At 43.9% G+C, this 23,583-nt stretch overlaps 1 protein-coding gene across 2 annotated transcripts in view; it reads left to right on the top strand.

Moving 5' to 3' along the window:
* LOC141139289 (24-hydroxycholesterol 7-alpha-hydroxylase-like) overlaps positions 1-23,583 on the top strand; it is a 224,264-nt gene that overhangs the window by 133,034 nt on the left and 67,647 nt on the right. For both annotated transcript variants that reach the window (XM_073625254.1, XM_073625253.1), the window contains 2 exons: positions 9,451-9,546; positions 18,869-18,957. In XM_073625254.1, coding sequence (XP_073481355.1) covers positions 9,451-9,546; positions 18,869-18,957 — 185 coding nt within the window. The remainder of the gene's footprint in view (positions 1-9,450; positions 9,547-18,868; positions 18,958-23,583) is intronic.

Here is a 23,583-nt window from a genome sequence, read left to right as displayed (position 1 = left end):
CTATCATCTCCTCCATGTGCATGATGTCGTTGACCATGGAGACCCATAAGGCCAAGGGTGGAGTGGTAGTGGTTTTCCAAAATAGGGGTATAAGTTGTCTAGCGGCCAATAGGAAAAAGCACAGCAGGGAGTGTTTTTGGGAGGCTATGGACCCTGGAAGCATGGACAATAAAGCTATCTCTGGGGTGGGTGTCAGTGTCTGATCATAATGGCTGCTATATACAGCAAAAACCTGTAACCATAGGAACTGTATGGCTTTACAGTCCCACCAAATGTGTAGGTAGCTTCCTTCCGCCTCGCCGCATCTCCAACACAAGGGAGGTACGGACAGAAATATTTTATGTAGAGATTGAGGGTCTCTGTACCATCGGGAGAGAAGTTTAAAAAAAAAAATTCCTGGGTATAGCATGATATAGAGTATTTGTGCATAAAGTGAAATGATTTTTGCCAGTCCACTAAAGAGATTTCCTTTCCGAGGTCTGTGGACCACCTCTCGGTGTAAGAGGGGGGTTATTCATGTATTAGTGAGTGTTGTAGTTTGTATATAGTAGAGAGTAGGTGTCTAGGAGTTTCTGAGAGAGAGCACAGTTGTTCATATCCTGTTAGGGATCTGTGAATTTGGGAGGAGGAAAACAAATCAGAACAAAGGGAGGATATACAGAGTGTCGTGAGCCAATTACCCTGGTCCCTTGGTTTAACGGTGGTACCTGAGGTGAGGTTTACAAATGACCTTGCTACAGGCCAGGTTAAGCGAGAGTATGGGCCCACTGTATTGGATCCTATTCCTTGAGGTAAGGAAGGGTGGTCAAATAATGATGTAAGGGGCGAGGGGTCCATGGATAGAAGCGACAAATTCCCTTTTTATACCATAGATGTAAGGCAGCGATTGTTAATGTGGAGGAAGAGGAAAGTAAATGCATTTTCTGCCCGTAGCCCCAAAGTAGAGCCCCTAAGTCAAGGGTGGATAGGTCTTGTTCCACCAAGGTGGATGCTTTGGGGAAGGGGCAAGGGAACCATTTAAGGACCCTAGACAGTAGTGCCGCCCTGTGGTACATTTCAAAGTCTGGGAGGTCCAGCCCGCCTCAAATTTTGGGATAAGTGAGAAGAGTATGGCGAATGTGGGACAGGCCTTGGTGCCCAATGAATCGTATAGACATAGAGCGCAGGGAGTTAAAAAAAATAGGTACCATTTGAAATAAAGTAACTTAGGTAGAGTGTCCATTTTCAGGGTATTAATGCGACCAAACCAGGGTAGTGGGGAGGAACTCCAGGCGTCTAGTTCCTTCCTAAGCTGGGTCAGTAAAGGGAGATAGTTAAGGGAGTAGAGATCCGACAGATTGGAGGGAATCGTTATCCCCAAATAAGAGATGCCTCTGGAGCCCCATTGAAAGGGAAGCCTGAACCCGGGCGAGGGTGGTGGGCGGTAGAGAAATATTAAGGGCCTCCGTCTTAGACATGTTTAATATGAAGTTACTAAATTCCCCGAATCTGTGGAATTCATGCATCAGTGAGGGTAGGGACGTGTGTGGCTGCTGGATATAGAACAGAAGATCATCCATGTAAAGTGAAAGTTTGTGATCGGCGGAGGGTGTCTGGATCCCCCCAATGGATTCATTTTGTCTAATGGCCCTAGCTAAGTGTTCTATTGCCAGGAAGGTCAAAAAGTAGGGGGGACAGAGGGCAACCTTGGCGGGTAGCATTGGAGATATGGAATGGTAGGGATGAGGAGCCATTAACTAGAACAGATACAGAGGGTTAAGAGTATAGTGCCATAACCTTGGACACAAAGGTGGGGCCAAGGCCTATCTGTTCGGGGGAGAGGCGCAAAAACTGCCAATTGACTTGATCAAACGCCTTCTCTGCATCAAAAGATGGAAGGCTTGCCTTTAGGTGATGTTGGATGTAGGAAATGAGGTGAATAGTTTTAGTGGTGTTGTCCCTGGCCTCACGTCCAGGGACAAACCCCACCTGGTACTTATGGATGACAGAGGGTAAAAGGGGAGAGAAGCAGTTAGCCAAGACTTTCGTGAAAAGTTTAACATCTAGGTTGAGGAGCGAGATCGGTTGATAACTGCTGCACTGGGAGGGGTCCTTGCTTGGTTTGGGTATGACAGAAATGTTGGCGGATAAAAGGTCACTAGAGGGTAGATGTGAATAGTCTATGTAGTTAAACGTCATAGAGAGTAGTGGGGCGAGGGGCTGGGCAAACGATTTATAGAACCTAGGGGAAAACCCGTCTGGGCCATTTACCGGATTTCAGCCCTTTTACCGCGGTGAGGAATTCCACCACTGTTGGAGGATCGTCTAGGTCAGCAGACTCTTTAGCATCTATCTGCGGCAGGGCTGTCTCAGCTATGTAATCCTGCATGCTGGAAAGGTGCGGGTCACTCGCGGGGGCTTGTCTAGTCCGCGGGGGCAGGTTATATAGCTGAGAGTAATAGCGTTGGAAGGCATCCGAAATACCCCGGGTGTTGCTAATCTTTTGTTGGTCGGCAGTGCAGATGTGTTGGATGGGTCGGCGGGGGGGCATGGGTGGAGCACCCTCGCCAAGTGTTGCCCACATTTGTTGGCTAAAGTGTAATGCCGGTTACGGCCCCTATCCCTGGCTATGAGGGAGTGGGCATCCAGTATACGAAGTAAGTCTTGACGGGCGTTAGAAAGGTCAACATAGGTGGCGGGGTCTGGGGTTTGTTTATGTGCGAGTTCCAGTGTAGTGATAGTGGATAGTAGTCAGGCAATGTCAGTGGCTCTGGCCTTCCTTAGGCGGGACCCGTGTTGTATGAAAGTTCCCCTGAGTACACATTTCAGGGCTTCCCATTTAGTCAGGGGGTTGGTGCTGTCAGACTGGTGATCGTGAACGATCGTGAACAAAGTCTAATTGTCTGTTCGACAACAGCAACGCATGGGGCATCTTTCAACAGACTGTCGTTCAGGCGCCAGGAAAATGTCTTACGGGATTTAGGGGGGTGGGCCAGGCTTAAGTGTGCGGGGGCGTGATCAGACCACAATATGTTGCCTAGGGACGCCTTGAGCGGGATATCTAACAGAGATTGGGAAACTAAAAATAGTCAATACGACTATAAGAGTTGTGGGCTACCGAGTAACAGCTGTAGTCTCTCTCAAATGGGTGTTGCACTCGCCAAACATCCACCAGTTGAGCGGAATGTAGGAGGGATTTTATGTGTGTGAGAGTGGAGTGGGGTGTGGAGGACTTACCCAAGGAAGTGTCCACGGCCGGGGAAAGGTCTACATTAAGGTCTCCACCTAGGATGAAACAAGGACAGCCAAAAGAGGGTAGTTTGTTCAGCACCACGGATAGGAAGCTGCCCTAGTCTAGGTTTGGTCCGTATACATTAGCCACTGTAAAGATAGTGGAGTTAGTTTTTAATTTAAGAAAAAGAAAACGGCCCTGGGGGTCAACAAGGGGGTCCAGAACTTCTGGATGGAATGATTTGTGGAAGGCTATAGACACTCCTTTTGATTTAGCCTGCGGGTTCGTACTGTGGTACCACTGGTGGTAATAAGGATTATTAAGGGTCAGGATGGCCGTGCCCCTAAAGTAAGTCTCCTGCAGGAGCAAAATTTTGAGTCCTGGCTTTCTGAAAGTGGTATAATATCTGGCTCCTTTTCTCTGGGGTGTTGGGGCCTCTACAGTTAAAGGATGACGAGGTTATGTGATCATGGAACATCATGGTGAAACAAGGAAAGGAGGACAATAAATCTCCATAGAGATCTAGCACTGGATGGTTTGTGCATCAAGGTCTGCCCAAGCAGGGGGAGAAGGGAGAAGGAATGGGGGGAGGCAGGGGAGAGAACAGAGTGAGAGAAGAGAAAGAGGTGAGAGTTGAAGGAGTGGGTGGGATCCACCTCCAGTACAGGGGAGAAAAAGGGATTAGAGTTGCAAGAGACTGAACCACCACTGAAAACAGTGAAAGAAGTAACAGGCCATCGGATGACAGTAGTAAACCATTAAGTAAATAGCTTGACGTTTCTAAAACAGAAAACTGACTAGTAAAAGTACAGTGCATATACACACACTATCTGTTCTAAGGGGGGTAGTCATGGTAAGAACATGGGGTGCCTCCCGGTCCCGGGGTCCAAGGGGGTGCAGTAATGACTGCTAAACTAGAAATAACCATCAGCAGAGATCATAGATAACTTAATATGAACTATAAGGCATATAACTACTATGTAGAACACATGCTCCATCATACTGTTGTAAAGTATGCTCACAGGGGAGTGTGGTGGAGCAGTGGGATGCAGGATGTAGCTAGTGGCACAAGGGGAGGAGAAAGTCAATACCATCATAGCCAAACAGGCAGACTACAGCATGGAGGAAGATCCCTGTGCGGCCAAGTACCTTAGGGAAATAAAAATAAAAAATTAAAGAAAAACTGTTCAGAACAGGTATAAACATTGCAAAACAGGAGCAATAAGGGGAAAAGGAAGGGCAACAAAGTCAGTGCGGGCACCATTTAGGTGGCCCCGAATGTTAGTCCCAACTAGTCATGGTGGGAGGGCGTATGCCCTGTGTCAGAGCAAAGAAAACAGTCCCGAGTACAGGGTAAAGGTAAGTAATAGGCGGGAGCCAGGGCAGAGTCAGCCATCAGGTGGCATCTGAGTGGGGGCGCTTGTTCTTACCGGACTTCTGCCATTGCGAGTTGAATGGGAGACCCGGATTGGTAGGTGGGAGGGGCCAATCTGGTAGGGAGACCAGAGGTAGCTCTAGGGTGCTCAGGAACCACAGAAAGTCCCCCAGGGTGCGGAAGAGGGCCACCTTGCCCTCATGATGGACCTGTAACTGGAATGGGAACCTCCATTGGTATTTAATATTTTTCTCCTGGAGAAGAGATGTGAGTGGTTTAAGAGCGCTTCTCATGGCCAGTGTTTGGCGTGAGAGGTCCAGGAGCAGCATGACAGGGGTGTCGTTCTGCCTGATGGAATCCTGCGTGCTGGCGGCCCACATGATTTCTTCCTTAACTTTGTAGAAGTGCACCCTGCAAAGCGTGTCACGGATAAAGGAGGAATCTGGGTTCCTCAGGCCCGAGGTTCTGTGTACCCTGTCCAGCTCAATGTGGGCATTTTTAGGCTTCTGGAGTAGCTGGTTAAAGACGGCGGTGACTGCTGCTGCCAGGTCCTTGTGTTCCACAGTCTCTGGGATGCCACGGATCCTGATATTGTTCCGTCTGTTCTCGATATCATCCTGGTGGTACATGAGCTGCTGCAGCATAAAAGTGTGGGAGTTAAGGGTCTCCTCATGGGATTGCAATGTGTTGCAGATGCCATCTGTGTTCTCTACGTCCTCCATACGGACTCCTTGGTCTTATTTAAGTTCAATTATCTCCTGTCTGTATGCCTTTCCTATGCGGGAGACATGGTGCTCAAAGACAGATTTTGTAGGCAGGGATCGCATGTATGTGTGCATGGATCGCACCTGCAACTCCATGTGCCAACCGTCACCAGAGCACAGGGAGGCCTGTGGGAGGCTATGTGGGCTGTCTAGTGGAGGCTCAAGGTCTGTAAGGGAGGCAGAGTGGCCTCTAGAGCGTACCTGCATGGCGTCTGCTGGCTCAGAGCAGGCCAGAGATGGAGGCGCCATCCTGGATTTTCCCTGATTCATGTAGGCCGCAGATGCCACAAACCGTCCCAGATGGTCCTGTGTCCCATCACCGACGGGTTTAGGTTGGGTTGGTCCTTAGGCTTTCCCTTGCCCATCGGTGCGTTTTGGTGACAATGTGGACTGAGATGAAGGAGATAGAGCCCCTTGGAAGCCAACAGGACCGGGAGCTGCCGCGATGCACGTCCTCTCACTCCATGCACTAAGCCACCTTTAGCAACATTTAACCAAAAACCCCTTATACAATTCCACATTCCCTAAATAGTTCATACCAGCACTCAAATGCTGCACCTGCTTACCATCATATAAGCAGCTGTGGGAGGGCCTCTCCACAAAAACTGCCAGGACTTCCATTCCCCTCCTGCCTTTTGCAGGATGGACCTAGGACCCCTAGCGGTTGCTCCGGCCTGTTCAAACTGTGCTGATGCCCCAACCTCAGCCAATGGAGGGGGATTGAGGGCCCAGCTGTTTATGTGGAGAGGCCCCCTCCTAGCTGCATATGTAATGAGAAGCAGATGCAGCATTTGAAAATAAAGAGCACTGGTATGTACAATTTAGGTGATATAGAATTGCATAGGAGGATTTTTGCAAAAATTTTGCTAATGGTGAGTTTCACTCCCCAGCCAGAGCTGCTGATTGCATAATGAAGGAGCAAGAATACACTGATAGGTCATCAAGGATGTTGCAAGCAACCAATTTTAAGCTGAGATGGCAATGGAGCTGGACCTGCCTCGTGCACCTCAGACAGGTATTGTGAAAGTCACTGTGTGGTTTCTGCTGGTGGGTTTCCAGTGACTTTCACGTTACCTGTCTGAGGTGCACGAGAGATGGCTGTAGACGCCGCCAGCTTTTTTCCGTTTTCTGGCGGGTTCGGCTCCATTGCAAGAGGCTCCTGATCCTAACAGCCAATCTGCTTCCCATGCCATTGGTTGCATTGTGTACCCCTCCTTCCCCTCCAGGCTGCTTTACAGGTTCTAACAAGTAAGTGTGCTATTTTATCTTGTGAATAAATGTACTAAACACTGATCTGGCACCCTTGTTTGCTCTCTTTTATTTGTATATGGATGGATCCACCCCAGATCTATGACAAGGAGCAGCTGAATTTGAGTGTATACCTGATTTACCCTTACCAGATATTTTGGACATCTTGTATTAACTTTACTTCAGAGTGCTGGACTATACTATATGTTCTTTTGCATATACAGTGCATCTGGAAAGTATTCACAGCGCTTCACTTTTTCCACATTTTGTTATGTTGCAGCCTTTTTCCAAAATTGATTAGATTCATTATTTTTCTCAAAATTCTACAAATAATACCCCATAATGACAACGTGAAAGAAGTTTGTTTTAAAATCTTTGCAAATTTATTACAAAAAAAAAAAAATCACATGTACATAAGTATTCACAGCCTTTACTCAATACTTTGTTAACCACTTAAGGACCAGCCGCCGCAGTTGTACGTCGGTTGTTTGAAGTGAATACCGTTGATATGGCAGCAGTTGCCATAACCCTGTTATCCTCTTCAACAGTTGGGGGCTGGCTTTCAGATAAAAGTGGTCTCAGCGGCGGATTCGCCAAAGATCACTTTTATCGGGAGCCTCTCCCTCCGCGCGCTGCTGTGGTCCCCGCTTAGCGGAGCTGTCGGTAGCGGCAGAGACGATTCGGTCCTTTCCCCTTACAGGCTGGATGCTGAGTGAGGGAAAGATGGCTCCACGCCATTGGAGGGTGGAAGTGACGTCAAACGTCACTTCTGCCCAATGGTCTTAAAGGGAATTTATTTGTTTATTGCATTTTTGTGTAAATGTGAGATCTGAGGTCTTTTTGACCCCAGATCTCACATTTAAGAGGCCCTGTCATGCTTTTTTCTATTACAACGAATGTTTATTAAAAGTGATCCAAATTTTATTTTTTAAAAAGGACAATGTCGCCGATCTCGCACAGAAGCGAGCGCATACATAAGTCGCACCCGCATATGAAAGCAATGTTCAAACCACACACGTGAGGTATCACCGCGATCGTTAGAGCGAGAGCATAAATTTTAGCACTAGACCCCCTCTGTAACTCATAACTGGTAGCCTGTATACTTTTTTTAACGTCGCCTATGGAGATTTTTAAGGGTCAAAGTTTGTCTCCATTCCACGAGCGGGCGCAATTTTGAAGTGTGACATGTTGGGTATCAATTTACTTGGAAAACATTATCTTTCACAATACATAAAAAAAATTGGGCTAACTTTAATGTTGTCTTATTTTTTTTATCCAAAAAAGTGTGTTTTTTCAAAATCGCTTGTGAGACCACTGTGCAAATATGGTGTGACGTAAAGTATTGCAACGACCTCCATTTTATTCTCTAGGGTGTCTGAAAAGATATATATATATATATATATATATATATATATATATATATAATGTTTGGGGATTCTAAGTATTTTTCTAGCAAAAAAAAAAATATTTTAACTTGTAAACACCAAGTCTGAAAAATAGGCCCGGTCCTTAAGTGGTTAAAGCACCTTTGGCACCAATTACTGCTTCAAGTCTTTTTGAGTATGATGCTACAAGCTTGGCAGATCTATTTTTGGGCAGTTTCTCCCATTCTTCTTTGCAGGAGTTCTCAAGCTCCATCAGGTTGGATAGGGAGCGTTGGTGCACAGCCTTTTTCAGGTCAGAACGGATTCAAGTCTGGGCTCTGGCTGAGCCACTTAAGGACACAGAGTTGCCACTCCTTTGTTATCTTGGCTGTGTGCTTAAGGTTGTTGTCCTGTTTGAAGATGAACCTTTGCCCCAGCCTGAGGTCCAGAACGCTCTGAAGCAGGTTTTCTTCAAGGAAATCTCTGTACATTGCTGCATTAATCTTTCCCTCAATCCTGACTAGTCTCCCAGTTCCTGCCACTGAAAAATATTCCCACAGCATGATGCTGCCAACACCTTACTTCACTGTAGGGATGGTATTGGCCAGGTGATGAGCGGTGCCTGGTTTCCTCCAGGCATGACGCTTGCCATTCAGGCCAAAGAGATCAGTCTGTTTCATCAGACCAGAGAATCTTGTTTCTCATGGTCTGAGAGTCCTTTCGGTGCCTTTTGGCAAACTCCAGGCAGGCCGTCATGTGCCATTTACTGAGGGGTGGCTTCGGTCTGGTAACTCTACCATACAGGCCTGATAGGTGGAGTGCTGCAGAGACGGTTGTTCTTCTGAAAGGCTCTCCTCTCTCCACAGAGAAACGCTGTCAGAGTGAACATCGGGTTCTTGGTCACCTCCCTGACTAAGGCCCTTCTCCCCCGATCACTCAGTTTGGCCAGGCGGCCCACTGTAGGAAGAGCCCTGGTGGTTCCAAACTTTTTCCATTCCCCAGATCTGTGCCTCGATACAATCCTGTCTCAGAGGTCTACAGACAATTCCTTGGACTTCATGGCTTGGTTTGTGCTCTGACATGCACTATTAACTGAGGGACCTTGTATAGAAAGGTGTGTGCCTTTCCAAATCATGTCCAATCAACTGAATTTAGCACAAGTGGACCCCAAGTTGAAGAAACATCTCAGGGATGATCAGTGGAAACAGGATGCACCTGAGCTCAATTTTGAGTTTCATGGCAAAGGCTATGAATACTTATGTACAGGTGATTTTCTCATTTTTTATTTTTAATAAATTTGCAAAGATTTCAAACAAACTTCTTTCACATTGCCATTATGGGGTATTGTTTTGTAGAACTTTTAAGAAAATAATTAATTTATTCCACTTTGGAATAATGCTCTAACAAAACAAAATGTGGAAAAAGTAAAGTGAATAGAGTGTGTTGCTGCCTGATCAAACTCATTGCTGTATTTTGTTTTTTCTGCAGAATTATGAGATTCCTCCTGGGGACCTGTTGCTCATGTCTCCTTATTGGGTTCACCGGGACCCAAAATATTTTCTGGATCCTGAAAAATATAAACCAGTAAGTTATCAAACACATATATAAGATAAATGAAGCATGTTTAAAGCTAAACTCCACCACCTAAATTACAGTTATGACATGTATGTAGATATGGGAAGGCTTGGGGAAAAAAAGGAAAAATTGAGGGAATAAACAGGTTTTTTTCAAACTCGATTTTTATACATATATAAAAATGGGTGGAATATGTTGTTTCACAGTGATAAATAGTATATCTATGACATGGTATTCAAACTATATAACATGAAGAACTTAATGAAAGATTTCTAAGACTTTATGTAAAGTCCTAAATTATTGTATGTTCTCTCAGCTGTAGACAAGCAAATCCTGGAATACAATTCATGCAACATTTTACTTCTCAATGCAGTTCTCAAACAAGAGAAATATGCATTTCTGCCACTTGGGGGCATGGCAGGGGAAAGGCTCCAGTTTTTAGTTTGCTTGTGGGCTCCATCCTGTACTTCCTACAGTTGGGTGATTGTTGAGATACAGTAGATGATAGTTTCTGTACTCTCAAGCATTAGTTGAAAGGTAAGAGGGGAAATTTTTCTGACAAATTTGTTTAGTGGTTTTAACCATTAATGTTCTCTATCACAGCATAATGTTTCCCTATAGTCTGGTCAGTAAATTTTTATTTCTTTTCCTCCTCTCAGTAAAATGGTGAGACCAACATCTAGTTTGGAAACATTTCCACAATGTAATTTTTGCTGAGAGTAAAGCTTCAATTTGCAAATATTGTGAGAAGAAATATTATTTTCCAAATGCTACAAGGATGACAAAACACATCCTGGCATGCCAGAGATACCCTAAAGATAATTTAAAAAGGCTTTATGAAATGAAATGTTGAGAACCAGAATGAAAGTATGAGGAGCTTTTCCCTCCAGAGTTATTGCAGAAACACTCTGCTGCCTCTGGATCATCACAAAAATGTTTCTTCACCAGCAGCATCTTCAAGTAAGGAAGTGTTACAAACCACAGCCTCCCAAAAATACACAATCTTTTCATTTATAGATAACATGACACCTGAAAATCAGGTGAACATTCATCAAGCTCTTGCAAGAGCAATATATCCTTCTGGATCAACATTGTCAATAACCAAAAATGCATATTGGCAGGAAGCTTCTAAATGATTATAAAGGAAAGAGGGGTGTTTACCTGTTGTCAAGTATAGGTGAAATGTTCTTAAAGCGGAGTTCCACCCTAATCGGATTCCTCCCCCTCTCCGGTGCCACAATTGGCACCTTTCGGGGGGGAGGGGGGACAGGATACCTGTCTTTGACAGGTATCCTTTCCCACTTCCGAGAGTGTAGGCCGTGGCCCGTGACGTCACGTGGGGCTCCGTCCTCCTATCCCAGCCACTGGGCCAATAGGAGAAAGGAGTGGGGCCTCACGCATGTGCAATAGGGTTCCTGGCGTGAAGCCGAAAGGCTACACTGCTGGGTTCCCTTACCTGCAATGGCGGCGGCAGCATCCGACAGCTGATGGAAACATCAGCTGCGGTGCTGACATCGAGGGACTCCAGGACAGGTAAGTGTCCTATTATTAAAAGCCAGCAGCTGCAGTATGTGTAGCTGCTGGCTTTTCATTTTTATTTTTTGGCAGGAACACCGCTTTAACATATACAGTCCTTGTTATTCCATTTGTAATAACAATCAGAGCTAAAAATAGCCACTGATTACTGTAAAAATGTCACTCGCAGGGAAGGGGTTAACACTAGGGGGCGATCAAGGGGTTAAATGTGTTCCCTCACTGTGCGTTCTAACTGTGGGGAGATGGGAGTGACTAGAGGAGGAGACATATCGTTGTTCCTATTCAGTGATAAAAAATATATGTGTATACCCAAACATCAGCCACCAAACAATTCACCAAAAAAACTTTAAAATTGTAAAATTAAAATTTACACTGCGGTCCATGTGAAAAATAAATATATATATATATATATATATATATATATAAACCATTCAAATATACAGTGTTAGATCAGAATAAACCAACAAGGTGAAATCCGATACATGATTGAATAATTAAATAATATAATGTATCTATCAAGTCCCAGTGAATATCTTCAGTGTAAGTCAACTTATTCCTGTGTATTCATCCCTCATCCGTAGCTCCATGCAACTGATTCCACCAATTTGTGACACTACCACCACCTTATAGATTGGCCACTCACCAGAAGTAAGTATATATACGCCTTTGGTTCATCAATGGGATAACCACTCCACTCAGAGGATCAGTCTGCTCTTTTCCCAGGCAGAAAATCAGTATAATTGACTTCTGCTGTTCTATCAATTCTCATAAAAAATAAACAGCAATCATTGCGTAGTATGTCTTACTCTTTATTAATAAAAAGATTTAAAAGGCTGTTAAACTCACAATTTTGTGTGTCCACAAGCCGACACCAAGCCTATCCAGCAGTGTAAATGGGGTAAAAAGTATCAGCGTGCATATCCCTTATGTTCTCCTGTGTTGGCGTGTGTCCCAGGCCTCACTCACACTCGACAGGAAGTGATGTAGTAATTTTCCCAGAAGCCTCTACGCGTTTTGCAAATAGTATTGCGTCATCAGGAAGCTGCTGTGTGATGTTCGTCGCAGTATTTATGCCTCAAAAATAACTTATTAGACCTATCGCTTTACCGCTGTACCAGAAGTGATCGATCCGCCATTTTGACTACTGGTATCCCTCGCCCATTCCTGGCGCTCTGTTTCCCTATTGGTCCTCATTGGTAGTGTCTCCGGAAGCCAGATTAGCTCCGTTCTGACAACATTTATATTCTTACCCAGGTGCAATTTGGTCCATAGACTGTAATAACCTCATCAAAACCGCCGGGATCTCCCCATATAAATGGCTGGAATGGCTTTTACAATCCTCATGATACTAAATCAATAAAATAATAATTAAAATTACAGAACACGTATAAAAGCTTTATATAAAAAGTCCCTCCATAGTACTGTTTTGTTTTTACTAGACCTACATGTACATTAAGTTATTAAGCTGTAAATTAATTTAATATCAATTTGTGTATGAAAAAAAGGATTTTGGCCACACTTGGAGCATATTTATTTTCCATTCCTACCCCCTTTATCTGTTTGTAGAATTTGTGATTATGCCAGAAAAAATTGTTGCCCATGGCCATTCTAAAACCTTCTAGTATAAACCTCCTCTATTTTAACCTCAGGTCTGATAGGTTTTTCATTGCCCATGCTACTGCTGCCAATGCATCTGTTTGCTTTATATTGGTGTACAACGACTCCACATCTATGGTGACCAATAGTCTGGAATCGTTCACCTTGATCTTTTTAAGTAGGTTAATAAAATCCTTGCTATCTTTGATGTAAGCCTGTCCCTTCCCTGCCAGCGGTTGGAGAAATACATCCAGGTACACTCCGAGCCTGGAATGTACCGACCCAATCCCGCGGATGATGGCCCTTCCTGGTGGTTTAGTTTTGTTCTTACGGACCTTTGGTACCTGGTATATAACTGGTACTTTAGGTGCTTCGGGTAGTAAATATCTTCCTTCTTTCTTGTTAATTATCCTGTCTGCAATGTTATTATTTAAAAATTCCTTTAATTTGATTTTAAGCTTCTTATTCAGGTTTTTTTTTAGTGGTTGGTATGTGCTATTATCTTTGACCAATCTCTCTAGTTCCAATCCATTGTCCTTCTTTGTTAGGACCACCAGACCCCCCCCCCCCCCCCTTGTCCACGGGCCTGACCACTATGTCTTTCCGTTTTTATAATTTTTTAATGCCCTGCCATACTCTATCTGTTGTCTTAGGTTTTTCTGGTTTTATACTTTTAATTTCCTTTTCTACCATTTTTTTGAACACCTCAATATATTGGTCCGTACTGGATTTCGGATTGAATGTGGACTTGTTCCTCAACTGGCTATGTGTGCACACAACAGAACAGTACCATATATACACATAGCCAGTTGAGGAACAAGACCACATTCAATCCGAAATCCAGTACAAACCAATATATTGAGGTGTTCAAAAAAAGTTTTAAAACCAGAAAAACCTAAGACAACAGATGGAGTATGGCAGGGCATTAAAAGATTAGAAAATCAGAAAGACACAGTGGTCAGGCCCGCGGACAAGGAGGGAGGGGGGGTCTGGTGGTCCTAACAAAGAAGGACTATGGATTGGAACTAGAGAGATTGGTAAAAGATAATACCACATACCAACCACTAAAAGAGAACCTGAATAAGGAGCTTAAAATCAAATTAAATGAATTTTTAAATAATGCCATTGCAGACAGGATAATAAACAAGAAAGAAGGAAGATATTTACTACCCGAAGCACCTAAAGTACCAGTTATATAGCAGGTACCAAAGGTCCATAAGAACAAAACTAAACCACCAGGAAGGCCCATCATCAGCAGGATTGGGTCGGTGCATTTCAGGCTAGGAGAGTACCTGGATGTATTTCTCCTACCGCTGGCAGGGAAGGGACAGGCTTTCATAAAAGATAGCAAGGATGTTATTAACCTACTTAAACAGATCAAGGTGAACGATTCCACACTATTTGTCACCATAGATGTGGAGTCATTGTACACCAATATAAAGCAGCAGTAGCATGGGCAATGAAAAACCTATCAGACCTGAGGTTAAAACAGAGGAGGTTTAATAATGGCCATGGGCAACAATTTTTTCTGGCATGATCACAAATTCTACAAACAGATAAAGGGGGTAGGAAAGGAAAATAAATATGCCCCAAGTGTGGCCAACATCTTCCTAAATAAATGGGAGGGGGAGGAGATATTCAGAAGGTGTTGGCCATACAGACATATAAAAGATTTATAGACGATATCCTGATTGTCTGGAAAGGTAGTCAGGAGGAACTAGATGAATTTGTCAAACACATAGGTGCAAACCAGTATGGCATTAAGTTCACTGTAAACGTACATCAGGACACTATCAACTTTCTAGATTTAGAGATTTTTAAAAATGGAGAGCGACTATACACTAGAACGCATTTCAAAGATACTGACCGGAATGCATACATACCATTTAGCAGCTGCCACCATCCCCAGTGGAAGAAAGCCATTCCCAAGGGCCAATTCATCAGAACTGTGACCTGATGGGAGACTATCATGCACAAACTAGTGTCCTTATTGAAAGGTTTGTGGACAAAGGTTACGATAGGAATGAGTTGGAACATACTAGGGAAAAAGTAGGATGCCTAGATAGGGACATCATACTACAGAGCAAAAATAGGGAACAAAGAGAAAGAGATAATGTACCATTCATAACGGGATTCAATAAACAATATAAAGCACTAGAAGGGATTGTGAAAAAGAATTGGCCAATAATCTGCAATGACCCACACTTGAATAAAATCCTACCATCCAAACCAACATTCATCCATAGAAGGGCAAGAAGGATCAGAGATGGAATTGTAAAAAATGTGCCCGATCCCCCGAAAAAAAATATAACTTTCCTTGACCATAAGGGCTTCTATAGATGTGGCAAATGTAAACCCTGTAGGCTTACAAACAAAGAAACTAGGAAAACAATAGAATTCCAATTCAGCTCAACCAAACAAAAATACAAAATTGATTAAGCTCATCACGTGCTGTAATACCCATGTGACCTACATACTGGAATGAAGTTGTGGACTACAGTACGTGGGAAGGTCAACAAGGACACTTTCCGTTAGAATAGGAGAACACATTAGAAATATAAAAAAGGGGTATAAAAACCACAGCGTTTCAAAACATTTTAGGGATGTACACAAGAGACCCACGACACCTCAAGTTTTATGCTATAGACAAAATAGAGCAGGATTGGAGGAATTTGAACTTCCGAAGAGAAGTATCACGCAATGAAATTTACTGGATATTTACATTAAATACGATGAAACCGCAAGGGTTGAATGTGGAACTAGACATTAATTGTTTTATAAAGAATTATTAGATTAGTATTTTATTCCTTCATTTTTCACTTTTTCATTTCCATTTTCTCACTATTTTGTTCTTTTAATTTTTTTTTTTTATTTCTATTTTATTATTTTTTCATTTCATTTATTTTTCATCCATTTTTTCACTTTTTTCATTTTTTCAATTTTTTTCATTTTTCTTCCATTTTATATTTATATCATTTTTTTTATTTTTTCATGTTCCACCTTTAGTTTAAAATACCCAATTGTCTTGCTCTCCTTTTTTAGCCTTTTTAACATCAAATTCCTTTTTTTCATGCACAAATTGATTTACAACTTGTTATTAAATTCATTTACAGCTTAATAACTTAATGTACATGTAGGTCTAGTAAAAACAAAACAGTACTATGGAGGGACTTTTCATATAAAGCTTTTATACGTGTTCTGTAATTTTAATTATTATTTTATTGCTTTAGTATCATGAGGATTGTAAAAGCCATTCCAGCCATTTATATGGGGAAATCCCGGCGGTTTTGATGAGGTTATTACACTGTCTATGGACCGAATTGCACCTGGGTAAGAATATAAATGGTGTCAGAACGGAGCTAATCTGGCTTCTACCAATGAGGACCAATAGGGAAACAGAGCGCCGGGAATGGGCGAGGGATACCAGTAGTCAAAATGGCGGATCGATCTCTTCCGGTACCGTGGTAAAGCGATAGGTCTAATAAGTTATGTTTGGGGCATAAATACTGCGATGAACATCACACAGCAGCTTCCTGATGACACAATACTATTTGCGAAACGTGTAGAGGCTGCTTGGAAAATTACTACGTTACTTCCTGCCGAGTGGGAGTGAGGCCTGGAACGCACGCCAACACAGGATAACATGGAGGATACGCACGCTGATACTTTTTACCCCATTTACACCGCTGGCTAGGCTTGGTGCCAGCTTGTGGGCACACAAAATTGTGAGTTAAACAGACTTTTAAATCTTTTTATTAATGAACTGTAAGACATACTACGTAATGATTGCTGTTTATTTTTAATGAGAATTAATAGAACAGGAGAAGTCAATTATACTGATACGCTGCCTGGGAAAAGTGCAGACTGATCCTCTGAATGGAGTGGTTATCCCATTGATGAACCAAAGGTGTACATATACTTACTTCTGGTGAGTGGCCAATCTATAAGGTGGTGGTAGTGTCACAAATTGGTGGAATCAGTTGCGCGGAGCTACGGATGAGGGATGAATACACAGGAATAGGTTGACTTACACTGAAGATATTCACTGGGACTTGATAGACACATTATATTATTCAATCATTTATCTAAATTCACCTTGGTTTATTCTGATCTAGCACTAGCACTGTATATTTGAATGGTTTATATATATATATATATATATATATATATATATATATATATATATATATATATATATATATACTGTACATATATTTAATAATTTTTCACACGAACCGCAGTGTAAATTTTAATTTTACAATTTTAAAGTTTTTTTAAGGTTTTTTTGGTGAATTGTTTGGTTGCTGATGTTTGAGTATACACATACATTTTTTTATCACTGAATAGGAGCATGGAGGGTATTTGGTGATAGCCCTTCATAATAGTTGACAGATATATTTTTTCACTGCTGCAATAAGTGGTATAACACAAATTTATTTAGTAGTTAGCGCAGTCAACGCTTTCTTTCTCCTTTTATATTTAACGTCCCACTTTAGGGTGGAATGTATTTTTGACTGCAGCAAACATAATAATTCACACAATATTGTTTTTTTGCGCCAGTGTCTCATATTTTTTACACATATCGTTGTTCCTACTTAGTAGGAACACACGATTTGTCTCCTCTCCCTTGACAGAACCGGGATTTGTGTGATTACAGCGAGCGATCGCGGGTACCCGATGGACATCGCGCCTAACAGGCATGCGCATTGGATCCGTGTACATGCTGCAGGCGCACGTGCGCGCCTGCAATAGTGTCTTTAAGAGCCGATGTATACCTACGGCAATTTGCGCAGCCATACAAACCTGCCACAGTTTCACTGAGACAGCTGGTTGGCTAGCAGTTAAAAAAAAGTCCAGCACCAATCTGCATGCTTACCCCTCTAAGCATAAATTCCCTCTGCAAGCCAAATTTCTCCCAGAGCAGAATTTCCCCCCTCTCGCCCCAAAAAACTGCCCCTCCTAGTACAAACCTCCCTCCGCCAACCCCCCCATCCGAAATTCCCCATCCTAGCACAAACTCTCTCATCCCCAGCACAAATGTTTGTTACCCTATCTCCCATTATGCCCCCTATACAGATACTCTCTCCCTGAAACTTACGAACTCAGATGCTACAGTGGCGGGAACTGACTACAAGAGTAAAGATTCATAAGGTAAATGTGTGTTGAGAGCCTGTTGACCGAAAATCCAACCGTTTGTACGCTCCATCGGACAATTGTTGTCGGATTTTCCATGTTGGATGGCAGGCTTTAAAATTTTCCCTGGACAACGGTCTGTTGTCGGATTTTCTGATCGTGTGTACACAAGTCCGTCAGACAAAAGTCCAAAGTACAAACACATATGCTCGGAAGCAATGCTCAACAAACACAACATTATCAGAAGGTGCCCAAAGGTGGCTCTAAAGAGCTGAAAAACCACGCAGTACATCTAGTACGTCACCACGTTCGTGTTTGTTGGCCAACAATTGTGCGCCGTTTGTATGCAAGACAAAATCCAGGAACACGCCCTTCGGACGCTTTGCGGAAAATCCAATCGTGTGTATTAGGCTTTAGAGTAATTAGACGCTCTCAGAAGAAGAGAGGGCTATGATGTACAGCAGAGGGCTGTGCTATGGAATTTTATCCTCTTGGCATAATGAGATTTCTACCAAGCTCAAAGGCGCATTACAAGTGAATTTAAAAATCAGTTATGGTAAGCAAATTTGTTTCTAAAAGAGAGAAAAACCCAGTGACCATTTTTAAATGGAACCTACTGCCCCAGGGGCCATTGTTTCGTCTAGGAAGAGAAAGTTGTAATTATTTACTTAAAGTGGTTATGAAACATGAACTTGTAAGTGTCTCAATTAAAAGCAGTAAGTGTAATTTCTGGCTGTTGTTTTGTTCCTCTGCTATCAGCATGAATCACTTCTGACAAGTTTTCCTGACACCAAGAGAAAAAAGGTGACAGCTGATTGACAACCTCAGCTCTGTTCCTGTGTTCTGTGTGAAGGGGGGTGTGTCCCTTCCCTCCAATCGGCTCTCGGAGCTCTCTTCTTTGGATGAATGTAGAGAAGAGAAGACTGCAGATAGACAGATACAACTTATGTAGGAGGATTTGTTTCCTCTCTGTGTATCACCTGAGCATAGTCCCTTCACTAAGTCTATGTGAGGGTTTACATCCACTTTAAGGCCTCATTGGAAAAACTGTGCTTTCTTCCCACAGGAACGCTGGACGGAGGAGATGGTAGACAACAATATATTTCCGGCTGGCTATATAGCCTTTGGTGGAGGAAAATATCCGTGTCCTGGCAGGTCAGTGTAGCTTCATGACATGGAAAAGGGCTTGTTAATAAAAACTGCTGCTAAATAAAACAGAAGTGAACCTTGTAACACCCAGTCAGAATCAAGCTGTCATTGTTCTGGTGCAGGTTAGAAAATGAGAACAGGTATCTGACTGGTTGCTTTAAAGTGATACTATACACATGCTGTTTATTTACATTATCCCTTCTCTTTCTGTATATGGATGATGGTGTTTCGTCAGATTAGGCGACCCGTCAGAATGTGTAACAGAAGTTAAATATGTGACCAGCAGTAGAGGACTACACGTTCCTCCTGCCACTGTTTCCCTGCAAATAGGCTGGGAAAGAGCTAGGTCATACGACAGCTGTACACTGATTAGGAAAACAGGGACTTAGATGTTATTTTTTTTTTTAAATAAAATAATTACAGTGTCATTGTTTCATCAGATTGGGCGAACCGTCAGAATGTGTAACGGAAGTGACGTTCCGTCACCGCCATCTTGCTACACCCTGCACCCCTCCATAGTAAGGATATACTGAGAAGGGGGAAAGTGGACATCTTGTTACACCCACCGGAGTTTTGAAATTTTTCATGTATTTTTTTTTTCAAATAACAGTTTTGAACTGTACATAGTAACAGTAAACCATGTAGTAGTTGGTATAAGATCATAGCTAACACGTATTGTAAGCTGTTAGATACTAAGTAGAGTCTGCCATAGGCCATTATGGGGCCTAAAGAGGATAGGAAGAAACAGAAAGGAGGAGAAAGTAGAAAGAGGGGGAAAGGAGGATTGAAGAAGTGGCATAGGAAAGGGAAGGTGGGAGGGAAAGGTAGGGGCTCAACCAATCGGCTCAGGGCGGGTCCTCTCAGTGGTGCCACTGCTCCCAGACCTTATCGTGCATTTCCAGCCTGTCCTGTAATCTAGCTGTCATTTTTTCCATTAGCTCTACATCTTTTATTCTAGCGTACAGATCTGCTTGGGGGGGGTGGGGAGCGCAGCTTCCAGTGGAGGGCGACCAGGCATCGTGCAGCTGTGAGGACGTGTCTAAGCAGTTTTTTGGATGGTTTGGCAATTTGTAAGGGTGATACTCCAAGAAGGAATAGTTTTGGAGTCATGGGGACCTGTACCCCAAGAAGGCGCGACACAGAAGCTGTGTTCTCGTCCAAAAGGGCACTATCTTGGGGCAGCTCCAATATATGTGGTAGAGGGTTCCCTTGTCTCCCTGGCAGCGCCAACACCTATCCGAGCTAAAGGGGTAGATAGCGTGGAGCAGGTCCAGTTTCGAGTACCAAAAGTAGAGAATTTCATATGCGTTCTCTTTGTAGCGTGTTTAGAAGGAACTTTTTGCCGCCTGAGACCAGATCGTCCGCCACGTCACCTCCGGAATTTCCTCTCCTAGTACATTTTCCCATCGAAGCATGTAGGCATGCTTTCCCTGGCTTGGAATTGAGTAAGAGTTGAGCAGCCGGGATATGTCAGAGATCAAACCTCAGCGTGCAGATCCCTCCAGTATTAAGCTCTCAAAGGGGGATGGCGCTGAGAATTGGAGATTTGGGGCAAAGGATGGGGCATGGTGACGTATTTGCAAATAGCCATAAAACACCTGACGAGGCAAGTCATGTTTTCCCTGGAGTTCAGTGAACGATAGCAATTTGTGTGATCTAGGGTCCACCAAGTGGCCGAAGTGGAGTAAGTTCCGTGTTGCCCAGGACGAAGATATCTGGCAGGTGAGACCAGCAGGTATCCTGGGGTTGTAGAGGAAAGAGGTCAGCAGTGACTTTTCTGAGCTGAGCCAGAGCTATCTGAGTTGAGACATAGACCCTGGAAGCTTATCCGGGTCCACCTCCGCGCTCGCATTGCAGAGTAAGCTATTTGGGGGCGTGGGTGCAAGCCATAACTTTTCAATTTCTGTACATTATACGATCGTTTGGGAAACCAGGATCAGGGCGCGCAATTGAGTCGCTTGATAGTATTTTTCTAAGTCTGGAAACGCTAGCCCCTTATTGGAGCGGGATGCCACCAGGACCGAGCGGGGTATTCTGTGTCTCCTATAGTTCCAGACAAAATGCACCAAGTCCACTTGAAGCTTTCTTAGTTGTACGTAAGGGACTGGGATAGGCAGTGTCTGGAATAGATAAAGGAATTTAGGGAGAATGGTCATCTTCACAGAGGCCACTCTCCCCAAGAGGGATATATGGTGGGTCTTCCATTTTTGCATGAGATCCCTTATGAAATGAAACGAAACAGGGGGGGGATTTGCTTTATATAAAGTGGTAAAGGACGGGGTAATCTGAACGCCCAGATGTTTCAGGGCTGAAATCTTCCAATGATAAGGGAAGCACTGCTGCCAGTGCTGTACTTCTGCAGCCGGGATATTAATTGGGAGTGCTTCTGATTTGGTCGCATTTATTTTATAGCCTGAGAGGGATTTATAGGTGTCAAGTTCAGTGTGCAAGATAGGCGGTGAGATCCTAGGTTGGGTCAGGGTGAGTATGACATCATCCGTGAACAGTGCCAGTTTAAACTCCTTCCCCCGGACTGGGACACCCCGTATGTCTGGGTTTCTACGGATTGACACCGTCAGGGGTTCAACGCACAGTGCAAACAGTAGAGGTGAGAGTGGGCACCCCTGGCGGGTCCCATTCACTATCGGGAAAGTGGGAGACAAAGCAAAAGGAGTCTTAACCTGGGATGTGCGGTTAGTATATACGTTTTGGATAGCCCACAGAAAGGGACCCCGAAATCCCATGTGTCGCAACGTGGCAAACAGGAAAGGCCAACCAAGGCGGTCAAAGGCCTTTTCTGCGTCTAGACCAAGGATTAAGGTCCCAAGGCCGTCCCTGTTTGCCACATCTATTAAATCAATGGCCCATCTCGTGTTGTCCCCCACTTGGCGGAGAGGGACAAAACCCACCTGATCTTTGTGTTTTAAAGAGGGGACTATCGCATTTAAGTGTATTGAAAGGAGTTTGGTAAAAAAAATTTCAGGTCAGAGTTTAAAAGTGCTATCGGCCTATAGGTAGCGCATAAAGAGGGGTCCTTGTCGGGTTTTGGGATTAATGTGAGAAACGACCTTTGCATATCTGAAGGAATAGGGGTTTTCTGAAGGAAGACGTTAAAAAGTTTACACATATGTGGTAGGAGAATAGGAAGGAAGGATTTGTAATATTCGTATGGGAGGCCATCCGGACCTGGGGACCTATGCGTGGGTAGAGTTTTGATGGTGGGACACCAGTTCCTCCTCTGTGATGGGTGCGTTGAGGGAGAGGAGGTCCGAGGCCTGAAGCCGGGGAATTCTACTTTGTTCCAGATAATGGCTCAAGCAGTCAGTTAGTTCAGGGGGAGGAGTATCGTGAGGGATCTCGGGGTTGTTGTACAGGGCGGTGTAGAACTCCTCAAAGACTTGGGCAATGTCTTGGGGGGTGAGAAAGTATTCAGCCCTCTCTGTTTTTAATTTGTTGAGGGGTAGTCGTGTGCGAGCGTTCAGCCAATTTACGGGCTAACAGGGAGTGGGCTTTGTTACCCTTATCATAGTAGAGCTGTTTTAGTCTAAGCAGGGCCTTCTCCACTTGGCCCGTTGCAAAGTCTCTAAGTGTTGTACGAAGACAAATCATTTTTTTAAGAAGGGGTAGGGGCGGGGAGACTTGTAGTCGAAGTTCTAGGGCCCTAAGTTTCCTCTCAGCTTGTGATCTGAAGGCTTTGGCGTCTTTTTTCATGGCCGAGGCAAGCGCTATGCAGCGACCACAAAGAACTGCCTTATGGGCTTCTAAAAGGGTGGAGGAGGATATGTCAGGGGTGTTGTTCTTGCTGAAGTATAGCTTTAGTGTGGACTCTAGTTCCGTTTTAGAGGGGAGGTGTTGTAGGAGGAAGTTATTCAGCTGCCAGTGGCATGGTTTGCGATTTGGGGCACCTAAGTCCAGAGTCATTAGGATAGGGGCATGGCCCGACCAGGAGATTAGGAGGATCTGCGCCTCACGGGTGACGCGTAGCCCGGCATTATTAACAAAGAGGTAGTCAATACGTGAATGCATACGGTGGGGTGCGGAATAAAACGTGTGAAGGGTGGGGTGAAGGGCCCACCAGGAGTCAAATAGGGCATAACGTCTTGTGATGTGACAGAAGGGCTTCGAGTCCCTAGCGGCTCGGGTTTGTGAGTCCCTAGGGTTCACCACATGGCAGTCAAGCACCGAGGAGTGGGATAGGTTGAAGTCTCCACCAACTATTAAGAATTTGTTGGGCATCCGAAACAGTCGTGCAAACACTTTGGTTAGAAAATTAATCTGGTGGACATTTGGGCCATAAAGAGCGCATAGGGTGACAGTCTGCATCTGCCATTGTCCGCGCAGGATAATATAGTGTCCTCATGGGTCAATGAAGGACTTGGAGCGTGTAAACAGGGATCCACGTTTGAAAAGGATAGCTACCCCAGCCCGTTTACGGGGGTTGAACGCCTGATAGACCCGAGGGTAATGTCTGGAAGCGAACGTGAAGGAGTCCCCTTTGTTAAAGTGTGTCTCCTGAATCAGGATAATATCTGCCCCAGAATGCCTGAATTCCCTAGGCGCCATATGTCTTTTCCTGTTGGAGTTTAAGCTGTGGACATTTAATGACATAACCTTAGATATGCTGATGGATAT

The sequence above is a fragment of the Aquarana catesbeiana genome, linkage group LG04 (genome assembly GCF_042186555.1).
Source record: "Aquarana catesbeiana isolate 2022-GZ linkage group LG04, ASM4218655v1, whole genome shotgun sequence".
Taxonomy (NCBI): Eukaryota; Metazoa; Chordata; class Amphibia; order Anura; family Ranidae; genus Aquarana; species Aquarana catesbeiana.
The sequence above is the reverse complement of the archived record's forward strand: the minus strand, read 5'-3'. Positions and strand labels throughout refer to the sequence as shown.